General features: G+C 37.7%; 1 protein-coding gene across 1 annotated transcript in view; it reads right to left on the reverse strand.

The window, feature by feature from the left end:
- Positions 1-489: 489 nt before the first annotated feature.
- Positions 490-14,515, reverse strand: part of LOC149565820 (P-loop containing nucleoside triphosphate hydrolases superfamily protein) — a 289,819-nt gene continuing 275,793 nt past the window's right edge. The window contains exons 10-11 of the mRNA XM_089819308.1: positions 9,057-9,149; positions 490-923 (exon numbers count right to left, since the gene is read on the reverse strand). Of these exons, the coding sequence (XP_089675434.1) occupies positions 816-923; positions 9,057-9,149 (201 nt within the window). The 3' untranslated portion in view covers positions 490-815. The remainder of the gene's footprint in view (positions 924-9,056; positions 9,150-14,515) is intronic.

Consider the following 14,515-nt stretch of genomic DNA (forward strand, 5'->3'; position numbering starts at 1 on the left):
CCTAATGATGGATCACAGAGTGTGATCCGAAACGTTGATGCTAAAAAAATTGACACAATCAAATCCAGAAGCAAAAATTATACTCTAATGGATTGTGGAAATCTAATAAGATTGGAAAATTAAAATTATCATTTGAGTCAAATGAATTTCAGTGAAAGAAGGATTCTGTTAATATTTCACGATTGTAATTATAGTACAAACAATTACAATTTAAGTCTCTTAGAGGCAAGAAGTGGAACTAGAATCAAAATGCACATATTTATAAAGATGGTATGGAAGTCCTCATAGACAATTTATGTTCTATCACTTGACAAAATTTCGATGCATTTAGACATAATCCTTATAATGTTTCACTTCTCACTAGTATTTTGATAAGAAACATTTTTTTGCAAAAAATAATTTGTACACTTCATGCAAAATTTAGTAGAAGTTGTGGTGTAAGTCATTTGTTTTATTTCTCTTAGCTCTTGTTGATGAAATATAATCACATGAGGAAAACAGGAGAATTAATATGATAGAGGAAGATAATTATATAGTAAGTAAAGTGATTTTGAAGAGATTTTCAAGGAAAACTTCCATGAGACAGTGATGTAAAGAAATTTCATATCAAATCTCCTCACATCTATAGACATAACCATATACATCTCCAAGGTGTATACAAGTTTCTGGTAAAGAATATGAGTATCAAGGGTCAAGATACTAATTGATAGGTAAATATGGCTTAAGGTAATTAATATATACAATTAACTCTGACTTAAAATTTAGAAAACCTTGAATTATTTTTAAATTTAATAAGAATAAAATATTATGATGCTCTAAGTCTTGGAATTCTTCATGTAGTCTTCTGAAAGTCGCATTTTCATAACCATTTGTTGTTCCTCAATGAGGGATTGGCCTGCTTCCATAAGATTTTCAATTGTTTGCTGCCAAAAAACAAATCCAACAATGAAAAAGTGTCATTTCAATTTTCATTCTTAACACCATGCATTGTGACATTATAGACTTTTACAAGAAAACAAAACAGCTCATTGAAAGTCAAAACATCCATATTTGTATGTTTTGGCATTTGCACATGTCAACTATCATCCACTTCCACTTCAAAAGTTTAAACACAAGATGCACCTTCATGTTATAGGGAAATTCATCAAACTATGAACACATTGGACCTGAAGATTCTTATTACAAAATTCAACATCTTTGTTGTTCAAGACAATTGTCACATCCATGTAGAAATTGAGGATATAAATTATTATGCTGGTATAGTTTCCTTTTTCACCAATTTGATAATTTACTCGTAGTTTAATTGTACACTAAACAAAAATGCTAGTTTAGGATCACTCTGCCTCATGAATGCAGTATTTTATGTCTCTAGTTCTAATTTACAAGAACAGTAAGGGGTACAAATGCATCTTAAGATTTCAACTACTGTTGACTGCAAGGTGTGTTATCAGTGTTGCACCTATATATGTGGGTTTTATTGCATTGACGCTACAAAAATATATCTATGAAGTTGATTATTCAAATTATAATAAAACAGTTACATCCAGAAATGCCTAATATCGTACATGGTTCACCTGAAAATCCGTTCTACTAAAAATAATTGCCAATGCTTACTTTTGACTGCAAAATTTTTACAGTTCAGATATTAAGGGATAAAAATGTCCTCGAAGAGGATGGCATTTTTTGACATGTCCAAGTGATTTTGGTTTTGGTACAACAAAATCCATTGTGTATTTGTAGAGCTAAGATGAAAATTGTTATGGGCCTGATTAAAACCCTTGAAAATGTTGCTTGGGAATAATGCCAAAGTGTCAATGAGAAATTAGAACAGAAACTGAAATATAACACCAAGGCATGTTCCAAGACACTTGAACGTCAAGTTGTCAATGAAAATTGTTAAATCTGTAACTTGTTAATCATTTTGATCCGATAACAGATCGATCAGATCTGATATAGCATGATAAGTAGAGGAACAAGCCTTTGCTTTATTCCTTCTTCAAGATCGGTGTCTATCTTTAGAGAGGTTGTTTAGTATTAATCTAACGACATTTGTTTGTGTTTGTAATTATTATTAATTACCCTTAGAAAGTCGCCGACTTCTAGAGGTTAGGCAAAGTGATTTGTTGAAGAGACATGTCCTTTATAAGGACATGTCCCTCGACTCCTATACTTATAGAGGGCAAGGATGAAGTCTAAGAGCACACAAGATCAAAACAAGTCTGCTCCTTAGTCATTATTGCCCACATACGAATTGCAGAATTAAAAGACTTAATTTTGATTTACATTTCTAATTCAATTGAAGGCAATACTTTGAACTTATTCTCAGCAATTCACAAAGAGAAGAAGAAGATCGAATCCAGTCTAAATTCAGTCATAGAATTTGCAGAAACTTTACAAAAATCACACTGAAAAGTGTTGTGTCTAAAATTACAACAAAAATACATAAGTTGTGCCAAAAGACTCACAAGTCTTCTTGAAGAGAGGTCACCTAAGAGGCAAACTATGTCCAATTATAATATAAAGCCAAAGACGCAAAAGCATGTCCACTACAGAGAGAATTTATGTTATGCATTCAAAACCTAAAGGACACCTCTTGCAGCAAGTATTTCAGCATCTCAGTGACCACTAGCAGTAAACTCTGTAAGTTTCATCAAAATTGGCTGAGAATTAACACGTGTTTCCTTTCTTTAAACATCCAAAGTAGTCATTATGGTAGAAATTAGCATCTCCTCCTCCGTTTCAATAAAAGCTTCATCTTCAAATTCAAAGAAAGGTTATACAATATATTCTATTTATTTTTGTTTTGCCCTAAAAGGTGCATACTAAAATGTTAATTCGTAGCTTTGCTGTTAATAAGACTAAAGGTAGACTTTAAATAGGCCTAAACACTTATAAAAAATAAACTCTAAATATAGCCATGAAGCCTGGAAGTAACACTAGTGAAACTGATGCAGAATCATCTCGCATCATAAAATAAAAGGGCGCATGATATTAAAAAAAATTAAAATTCGAGAGAAAAAGTGACGAAAATTGGAGAAAAATAAATAAATAAAAAATTTTAAAATGGAGAAAAGAGGGAAAAGGCATTTAATGTTTGTTGACAAGCCGACTTGTGGCTTGAGTAAGGGTTTATTTAAGGTATAAGTAGAGGGTCTTGTCTTGTCATTATTCATTCAGCATGGGATCCAACGTGCAAGAAGTTAGCTAGAGAGGAGTAGCTGAGAAGAGCGAAGTTTGTTAGCAGAGCTAGTAGCTGCGGCTTGGAAAAATAAGAAGGTTGCTTGGTGGTTTGTGAGCACAAGTTTAGATTCTTCTTGAATTTTCTACTAGATTGTGGATCTGGGCTAACTAGGGTTTGGATCTTGTGAGATCTTGTAAAGCGGTGGTTGCATTTTCTTATGTATTTCGCCATAACCTGGAAGGCCTTTTAGCCGAACATGTTGGATGTAAACTTTATGATTATATTATGAGAATTGACATTATTTGGATCTAAATCTCTATGTTATTGTTACTAGTCTGATGTATGGTTATTTGCTGGGGGCTAGGACATTTGCTCTGGGGATTTTCCTGCCTTGCACCACATCAAGTGGTATCAAAGTGGAGTTTGATCTTGTGGTGGATTGTTCCTTCTAGAGTCCTAGACATCTTTGTTGTGAGGTGGCAGATCGTGGTTCTGACTTACAATTGCAGAGGGCTCGCAGATGGATCATGATACGAAGAGATGGTTGCAAAGATCGAAATTCGATCTTGACCGAAGGTTTGATCTAGTTGGTGATTGTTAAAAGTGTAGATTTGTTGTAGACGGTTTGCAAAGATCTCAGAAGATGCCCTTGAGAAGATTGGACCCTGGGATGACTGCAAATCTCCGTGATGTGGTGGAGACAAGCACTTCAGAGATGTCTACTTGGTTGGAAGCCAGTTTGACCGATCAAGTTAAGGAAGGAATAGTTGAGTTTCGCAGAGATTTCTGGAGCTAGATTCTACCGATCTGAAAGAAAGTGGTCTGGCCAGTTAAGAAGATTGTGCAAAGAAGAAGACACTTTGTTGTTAAGGAAGAGGTAAAGGATGACTTCACTAAAGCTGAAGAGGATATTTGTTTTCATAATCAGTTAGATAGATCTGACATGGAAATTGCAGAACATCTTATTGTGGATGATGAGACTGTTGATTGTGAGAATTCACAAATGGATGTTTCTACTGATGTGGAGTTGGATGTTGCTGGTATGGATCCATTGGTTGCTGATGTGACTGAGGATTTGAATGTTGCTTGTATTGTTGATTTGAGCTTACATGTTGTTTTGGCTCGAGAGTTACCTTATGTTGTTGACATGGATTTCATGTTTGAGGATATTGTTGTTGGTGGTTGTGATTAGTTGCAAAGATTGTTGGTGAAGTATTATGTTAAATTTGTTCCTGGGACTGATTTGTTTATTGGGTTGCTCAGATTCATTCGATTCTGGTATTTGAATGGATGAAGCATAGATGGTTGATTTTGAAATTTGTTCTTCTGTCTAGTTTGGTGAAGATGAAGTTGTGTGTAGATATTTCTTTTGGCATCAAAGTATGGAACATACTTTTCTATCTACCTGGGGAGTCTGATGTAGGAGCATCTTGCATCATAAAATAAAAGGGGGCATGATGAAAAAATATGGAGAGAGAAAGTGACAAAAATTGGAGAAAATAAATAAATAAATAAAAAAATAAAATAAAAAAATAGAAAAGAGGGAAAAAGGCATTTAATATTTGCTACCGAGCCAACTTGTGGCTTGAGGGCTTATTTAATGTAACTTGCTAGACTGACTTGTGGCTTTGTTTGGTATAAGTAGAGGGTCTTGTCTTGTCATTATTCATTCAACATGGGATCCAACATGGAGGAAGTCAGCTAGAGAGGAGTAGCTAAGAAAAGCAAAGTTTGTTAGCAGAGCTAGTAGTTGCGGCTTGAAAAAATAAGAAGGTTGCTTGGTGGCTTGCGAGCACAAGTTTAGATTCTTCATGGGATTTTCTACTAGATTGTGGATTTGGGCTAGCTAGGGTTTGGATCTTGCAAGATCTTGTAGAGCGGTTGCTGTATTTTACTTATGTATTTGGCCATAACACGAAAGGCCTTATCACTAGGCATGTTGGATGTAAATCTTATGATTATATTATGAGAATTGACATTATTTTGGATTTAAATCTCTGTGTTATTGTTTTTGATTAGGAAAATAGGGTTTGAGAGGACCTGAAACCCCATACAGATGGATTTTGGCGGGGATCCAAAACCCACAAGATGGGACGCTTCCTAGGATAGGGATAGAGTCCCAAATCCAGAAGAAAAGAACAGCAGCCAAGAGAAGAAGAACATCCACAGAACAGACTGCAAACAGAGGTAATAAAGGAGCCAAAGACCCCAAACTATTACCAGATCAGCATAGAGAAACAACCACTAACAACCTGCTCACTCGAGGAGCATCCAGGGCCAACAAACAAGCTAACCACTGAAACTGCTGCACAAAGATAGGAAGATAAAGCTAGAGCAGCATGCAAGGCTAGGAGGAAAGAAACCCCCCTTTCACATTGATACAACTTGCCAGACAATGGATGAGAAAGTTAGAGATCACTGGCATACACACGACTCTCCAGATATGGACGAGCCCAAAAGGGTTTTGAAAGGCTCCCCCAACCTTTAATGAAGAGGAAGGAGAGAGGAACACTCCCCTCACCACCTGTTCACAGCCAACCCGACAAAAAAAATACAATCAATGATCACAGGCTTTAAAGAAAATCTCCAGCAGTGGCCACCCAAACCTCCAAATCTCCAACCCACCTCTTCCAACCAGCTTCTTGCCACCTCTATAGGCTGAGCCTCCACCTCTAAAAGAACTTCCACCTCAAAAGGAAGTACGAAAGAGGAGTGAAGATTCAGGGAACAAAACCCAAAGGTCAGGAAGAACCACCACAGAAGCCAGGGGACAGCCCCGCAAAGGCCTCCCCCCGAAGGGATTTGAGAATGAACATCTCCTTCCAGCAGAACAAACCGCAGCAAAAGATAAATAACAAGAAATGGAGCAGCTGCATCATAACACTTTGGGCATAACCCAGATAACTTCCCCGTAGAAGAAAACTCAACTGGACACAACCAGCCACCAAAAGACAATATGAAAAGTGGAACCTTCCAAAGCAATTGAGATCCCTCCTGCAACAGCAATCCTCCTCTATCGGACTTGTGTCCACGTCCATTATTGTTATTATTCTGTTGTGTGGTTATTTTTTGGGGGCTAGGACATCTCCTTTGGGGATTATCCTGCCTTGCATTGTACCGAAAACAAGTAGATTAGAGGAAATAAAACAATGTAGCCCCACTAGAAACAAAAGACAAATAATTCTAAAGCTAGGAAATGGAAAAAACCAATCAGTATCCCACAAGAAGGGGCTGAAAACAACAGAAAGAGGGTTAAAAATCACTAGAAGAAAAAGACTTATCACCTCAAGAAAGCTTAAATCTGAGAAGTTCCAACGAGCTATTTTAGCCCTATCCACCAAATGATTCTAGCACATTTCCTCCAAGCAAATCTTGTTCTCTAAAAGTCAGACACAAAAGGAGTCAAAGGGCTACTAGTACACCAATCAAAAGGATGCACATGAACATCCAATAGCCAAGATGGAGAGCTTACAAAGCTTGGACACACCAATTAAGTCCTCAAGCCCTTAGTAACAATATCCTTCTCCATGCAATCCATCTAGAAGTCATTATGAATGGTAACATTGGCACTTGTCCTTACCAAAGAAGGACCACCCACCACCGCACAGGCAACATTTCCTTTGGTGGAGAGTGACAAGGAACATTCTGATCGTTTCTCCTCCAATAATTCTGAATCCTCCTGTTATTCAAACAAGCACCCTTACAATGGCCAAGCATGTGACATTTTTTGCAAACAACCATGGAGCTGACTAATACATAGCTCTTGTACTTATGAACCAGACGTAGTAAAGTTTGTTTGGGGTCAGAGGTAGACAGACCAGAAAGGGCATAGACAACCAAATCTATGTTTATGTTTTCATTTATAGTATCAGCAGAAAATTGTTTTCTCAATCAAGGTTTTGCATCAGTAAACAGTTCAAAAGAGCCAGAGAGGATATTGATTTTCTTTATTTTGCAGAAAAAGCATTATGTATTTCATAAAGAAAAATTGGAATATATTCCTAAGTTGAATTGCGGAGTTACAACTTACGACACAAATCTCTCTAAGTAAAATCACTGAAAGAAGCCTTCTCAATGGGCTACATATCAACATCTTTAAAGGAGCTTTCATCATCCCACAACAATAAAATACAAGGTTGACTGGGTGTGGGATATTTGTCAGCTTTCTCACTTATATTTGTCTACCAGCAATTAAGGAATTAAGCACCAATTTTGGGTTGATACATATTTGAGGGAATCTAGCAGTGTAGTAGCCCCTCATCCATGGAGTCATGTGAATCAATTCTCTGCTGCAGCTTCAAGGAGGAAACATGGGATTTGGAAAATCAAAGGTAGATCAAAATCCATGAACAGGGCCAAACTGGTTGCCACATGTAAGATAAGGAAAGCATCGTCATCTAAAACGGAAAATCACACCATTAAGGGAAGTCACAAGTCCAAACTATGGCACTACGGAAGAAAAGAAAAAATATTATTGCAATTGCCCGATTGCATGGAGATGTGAAGCCTGGTTTATTGAAGAGTTGTGAAGAGGTTAACGACTCCAGCCAATTTGTGGATTGAAAAAGTGTTAAGAAGTCAGCTTGTGTGAAATTGAATCTATATTGTTTATGTCTATCCTCAAGTTAATAATACATAACTGATTCATTAATTGTATATATATATATATATATGTCTTATTATTATATATATAATAATATACATATACATATATACTTAAGATTATATTTAAAATCTACGTAATGTAATCAGTTTGTATGTAATCAAATTGTCGATAGCACATTATGTTAAATAATAGTTTAGTCACATTGATATAATCATGAGATTCATTATAAATGGTAAATCATCATTAGATATATATTCTTTATACATATATATTGTCATATATATAATATATATTACATATTATATTATATATATAATAATTTATATATTTATTATTATACATATAGTTAGTTATATTAAATATACTAACCAATGATGATTAACTATAGAGACATGTCTCCTCCTCCTCATATTTATATGAGAAGCAAATCTGCATTTGGAATACATCAATTACAATGGCAATGTTATTACATTTGTAGAGATCCTAAAATAACAAAAAGAACATGAGATTTCCATTGGTAATTGATTTTCTTCTTGTGCAAGCTCGCAATGATATTAACGATGGATCCTATATAAAGCTGACACTTCAGTTCATCTTGCTGAGCAAAGAAAGTGATATAGACTTGGGCATAGAAGCTCAATCTGATGATCTGTAAATTCAATAGAGCTGGACATAACCTGTAGACTTTCCAAAATGGAGTTTGATGCTCCTTAATCTGCTATGTTCAAGAGAGATCTTTTATAGTATGAGGTCAGAATTGTAATAGAATTTCTGTCATATTTGTATTTCATCATAGTAAGATGAAGCTCTTTTGTGCATAGCAAATTAAACCATGCCAAATAAGAAATACAACCAACCATAAATCCTACAAGAGGAACTCCAAATTGTTTGGAATGATTCCTAACAGCTGTGTTGGACGAGTGGAAAAAAATTTGCCATTTGAGTTAGCATGGATATTACATTCAAGAGAGTTAAAAGACCGTTAGTTTGATAATTGCAAAATTCTACATTAAGATAATATCTACTTGGCTGAATTTAACAAGGAGTTTAGTGGGATTTAAACAGCCAAAATTGAATATGTACACATCAAAACAAGCTTAAATTCTTCATCAAAAAGTGTCATTAGTTTCTATTATGCACAAAAACAGATAGGCATGAGACAAGTAACAACTAGAATGAATTTACGAGTGAACTTTTTTTATTTGAATTTATTTCATCCATGAAAAAGATATTATTCTTTCATCCAAAATATTTAAGATTAGCTATCACCTTTGGGGGGACGAAAGGAGGAAGTGCATCATCCTTATGCCTTCTAAGAAGTTTTTCGCCAAGTTTCTCAGCACCTCCAATGTCTTCAACCCACTATCACATTAAACAAACTAGATATGAAAATTTCATAGTTTTACAATTTGAAAAGTTAAATATGAATTCAACTCCAAAGGCACTAGGAAAATATGACTTATAGACAAAAATATGATTGTCCATAGTTTTCTCAGTATTGTATTTAATACAGATCTACAAAATTGAACATTCTAGATTGCTCAGTAAACTAAACATATTAGAAGCTTCTATACCTGCATATGTCTAGATCTAACATGAAGCTATAAAAAGTGGTTTGAGCTATTCATTGAGCACAAGAAGATTATAAATCAGCAGCTAGAAGTTAGAGTTCGAATCTTGTTTGAATCTGTAGGTGCTATTTTTACTTTTTTATTTAATGTTAATCATTTTTATGAAGTGTGCTCTATGTTTTATTTCGGTAGTGCCTTGTTTTTCTCTGTTGTGCTTATTATAGTTAGAGATTATTTTACTGGAATGCTAGTAGAACCATTAACATTACTTTTAAATCTATTTCATGTTATTAAAGCATCGTTTCTTTTGCTGAAGTGTTAAGGCATTGTTTGAAATAATTGTTTAAATTGTTTGGCTAGATTTTCTCAAAGTTGCATATGCAAGTCCCTCATCTTGCATATGCAGTTGGGATTGAAAAAACCATTGTATGATCGGAGTATACAAGATTGAAAAAACCATTGTATGATTGGAGTATACAAGGGAAAGCAAGCTAATTGTCACACCATGCAAATGCAGTTAAAAAACCCATTTTCATGCATTCCATGTTCCTTATTCATACATATTCTACTGCTGCCACATGACTTAAACTTCATGATGGTAGTTGCTTGTCAGTTCACTCGTAACAGAAATAAAAATCCTTATTACAAGTAGAGGCCATACCATGCATCTTTCACGTATCCTTCCATTCATAAAGATTCTTGTCTGCACATGCAATCCCCTTGGAAAAACCCATTTTTGGTTTTTCTCAACATATAAGTGACCATTTTGGGCCCAAACCCATTCATCTTTCCACTGTCCCAAAGTTTTTGAGCTGTTTACCTTGTGCATAACATCCCAAAACTCATATGTATGCATCAAAAAGTGTGCAACGGATCCATCTAATGAAGATGTTGCCACCTTTTGGAATTTTCATGTAACAATTATGTGAGCTCATAGGGTTGCTATGCCAGAACAAATTGCACCAACCAGGTTGCTATGTCAGAAGAAACTACACCAGCCAAAGGCAAAGAGAAGAAAAAAATGAAATACCAATATGATCAATATTACAATCTTGTTCCTCCTTCACAGGTTACTTCATACTGTGAAGACATCAAGGACACTGATATTTCACATATGGATATTGAATATTTCCTCAAAAGAGTGGATGTTCTAGTAGCAGAAGATATGTTCTACATAAAGCAGAGCAGTATACACTTGGTTTCCACTTGCCACTTGGCTGCCCTTGAACCAGAGTTTGTGTTTTCTTGTGCTCAAAACTTCAATGATCCATCTATAACCATCAGATATCAAAACAGAAACACTGTCATTAGTCTTGTTTTCCGCATAGGGTAATTAAGAAATGCACAGAGACAATGAACAACAAAACTCCTTAGATTATTCGCATATGCTAGAACATTACATTATCCTTCATAAGATGAATGATGATTTACAATAATCCCAAACGGGATATAAATACTATCTGCCGAACCTTCTCAAAGGAGTTCGTCAGCCACAACATTATGTCCGCTACAAACTATTTACCCATCGGCTACAAAATCTTTACCGACGACGTCGGCTATAGAATACAAAAACACTGATGACAATCAAGTCGACTGACACAGTTTCTATCGACGACATCAACCCATCGGCTACACAATATTTACCGACAACATCATTCCCCCCAAAAAGAAAAGTCGTCTCCTGACGACTATTACAAAATATCTGAGACAAATTAACAACCAAAATACATTAACTGACTAACTGGTCTTTAACACTGTCACCTTAGCCAATCTGACATCTGACCCTGATAGCCACTTGTGCCGCTTTCTCTGCTTCCAATTCCTGGGTACATTGAGCCAAGTGTTGCTCTACTGCCCTCAACTGGATGATCAGCTCCTCTCGAGCTCTCTATGCATCGACCAAGACAGCCTTACACCAAACACCTACTCCACTCTGGTACATAGACACTCCACGCCTGCAGTAACTCCAGGTCTCCATCAACTAGTCATACTTCCCACAAATGATATCTGCAACGACTGGGGGTCGAGGGGCAACGCCCCTCGCCGCTAAGACCAAATTAGCACTTTGAAACCCACACAAAACTGCATGGAACACACTATTTCTGTCAGCTTCTTCTGATCTGATACTCTTTTTGGCAACCACTGATGCCTCGCCTTCCCTTTGACATCATCTACTACTTATTCCGAACAATTTGAATCTATCGTCGTTTTTTTTTTTTTGGAAAACCTCCTGTCACCCTTCTTCTGCATCTACCAGTGCACCGCAATCTTCTTCTCCTTCAGTTTCCACCGTATGGAATGGCCCCCTTCTTGCATTGAGGATGTTCTCCGACGTAAGCCGCAAGGAGTTATAAAGCCACCCGCGGAAGAAACAGGTGAGCAAGCCTGCAGGGAAAAAAGAACCCGCACACTAGTCGTCCGTGGAAGAAAGGTTTTCAAAAGTTGGAACCGTTAGCCACAGAAGAGCACAGACAAGCCGTGGAGAAGTAAACCCAATCATCTCCGTGAAAAAAAGAGATAAAGGTAGCGGGATGAAAGGATGAAACCTCAGCGAAAATAAACAAGTTGCAACCCGCGGAAGAATGAGACACCTGCGGAACACAAGCAATACGCTGGTCTGCAGTGGAGGTCGTGGGAGACAAAATGAAGTTGTGGCTAGAAAATCAAATCGCGAACTAAGGTGAACTTGAGGAGAAATAATGGCAACCCATAACAACAACTTCATCCGCGGAGAAAGAGTGCTTAGCCACGAAACAGGAAGAGTTTGAAGTCGCGAAAAATAAGAGGAACCCGTGGAGAGATAGAACACCCTGTGAGAGAAATAGGAAAATAACTATTCACGGAAGGGAACAAAGACTATCCGCAAGGAAAGCATAAATGCTTGCGGAAAACAACAAACACCCGTGGGAAACAAGCTAGACGATTGGCTATGCAACAAAAATAGAGGCATCCGTGGAGGGGAAAATATAACAAAAGATATCCGCGGGAAGAAATACAAAAGACATCCGCGGAAGGGAGATACACACCAGCGGGAAGACAAGAATCCCGTGGAAAAAAGACTTCCGCGGACAGTCTGCCCGCGGCCCACAATCTGCGGAACTTTTCTTTTCAATTTCTTTTTTTCTTTTTTTCTTTTTTTTTCCCAATTTTTTTTTTTTTTTTATTCTTTTTAATAAAAAAATACAACACCTCAATTGTGTCTCCAGACCTCGCCATTCTACAATGACGACGACAAGGGAGCCATCAGATCATTCTGATCATTCTACGACGAAATCTTCAGCGACGGCGACGGCAACGAAATCTTTATGGCGCGGTATGCTTCCAATTTGGATCTGTTGACTGCCTGAGGTACCTCTTCCCATCCAAGGTTGACAGTTTGATTGCTCCATTGTCGCCAACCTCCCGGATCTGGTATGGTTCGACCCATCTAACCTTAAACTTTCTTAGCTTGATTTCATTCTGTCTGTCGTACTTGAGTACCAATTGCCCCAGCTGAAACTTGTTGAGTTTGAGATGCTTTTCATGCCACGCCTTACGTCTGTTCTATGTCACCTCCTCGCCCACAGCGCCTGCAGTCGTCGCGCATCTAGATTATTTTCTTGCTGTCGGCACCCTTCAACTAATTTTATGGTGCAATGCATTCTTTTCTTTTTGTGTGGTCTGTTCACCATGTACCGAACAGTGGGATCTTTCTTTTTCCCAAGTTCGGACTGTATGTTCTTCCCCTCAACTTCAACCGTAACTGCCTTTCCTTCTTCCGCTTCTCTGTATTCCTTTGAATATTCATTTTCCTGTGTTTTCTCACCTTCATCGACCTTTAACATATTACAACTCGGAAACAATTTGTAGTCTTCTATCTACCAGTGGAGAAGGCCATTCACCGAGGTCGTCGTCGTTCGATCTTCCTTCTAGTGTCAATACTCCTTCGTCTGATTCCATTCTCCTCTTTCCTTCGTTGTCACTTTTGCCTTCATCTTCTAAATCTGACAATGCTACCTCCTCACCTACCATTTGTATGTGCAGGTCAATTATGAATCTTTTGCCTCCGCGCTCCATTGATAGGATATTATGTTTCCAATCATTTTTTACTTTTGCTTGCACCAACCAATTACGTCTCAGAATAGCATCATATCCTTTTCTTTTCAATGGAATGACCACGAAGTCCAATAAAAATGGTTGCGTTTCAATTTTTTCCGATTGCGCCCTCAAGGTTCCCAACGATTTGATCCCGTGCTGGTCTGTCGTGAGCAACTGGAATGTAGGTGGCCACAACATTGGCTTTCCCAACTTCTTCCAAGTATCCTTCGGCAACACATTCATGCCAGACCCTCCGTCGACAATTGTCTGTTAGAACATTTCCCAAAATCCTCATCTCGACGACCGCCAAATGCCTTCCCATTGTGAGTGCCAAAAGCATTGGGTCTATTGCCGTCGTTCCACTACTGTCCCTTCTTGTGTCCTCCGTTGCTTTCGAAAATGGTGTATGATTTAGAATGGCCGTTCGTAACTGGGGCATTGTGAGAAGGTCACTTATCTTGACCAGTACCTCCGTTTGTAAGATCTATTGTACAATGTTTTGTTCCGCGAAATTCCTTGCCAAGGTGCCGATGATGTCCTTCAACTGAGATGTCTCCCCCGATGATGCCTTTTCAATTTCTGCCCGCGCTTCCCCCAATTTTCTCTTTTCTTCCGCTGGGTCCGAGTACACCTTCACTTGCCTCTGTGTAATTGCCAGAACCTCTTTTTCACTCGTGCCGACAGTGATCAAGTTTACTCCAGACTTTGGGCACTTAGCATCTTCATGGTCGCCGGGTCCGCACCATCTACATAAAATTTTAGTGTGTTTGCCATTGTACAATCCCGCGCAAAATGACCCCACAAATTACATGTTCAGCATTGAACGATCGGCCGTCCATTTGCATCATACTGGATTCGACTTCGGTGGCCATTATTATTGTTATTGTTCGCATTGATGTTGTTATTTTGCCCTTTGCTATTATTCCTGTACCCACCCGGAGTAGCACCCTCAATGTTTGCATTTCTGTTCCCTCCTGACGTGGAAGCTACCTATGTAAGAAGCACCTGTGGAGATCCTCTGGTTTTCATGTTAAAGGGGCATTCCTTTGTTGAATGGCCCATGATCTGACAAATGTCACA

This window comes from Cupressus sempervirens, chromosome 3 (genome assembly GCF_028749045.1).
Source record: "Cupressus sempervirens isolate cs-2001-9-10 chromosome 3, ASM2874904v1, whole genome shotgun sequence".
Classification (NCBI taxonomy): domain Eukaryota; kingdom Viridiplantae; phylum Streptophyta; class Pinopsida; order Cupressales; family Cupressaceae; genus Cupressus; species Cupressus sempervirens.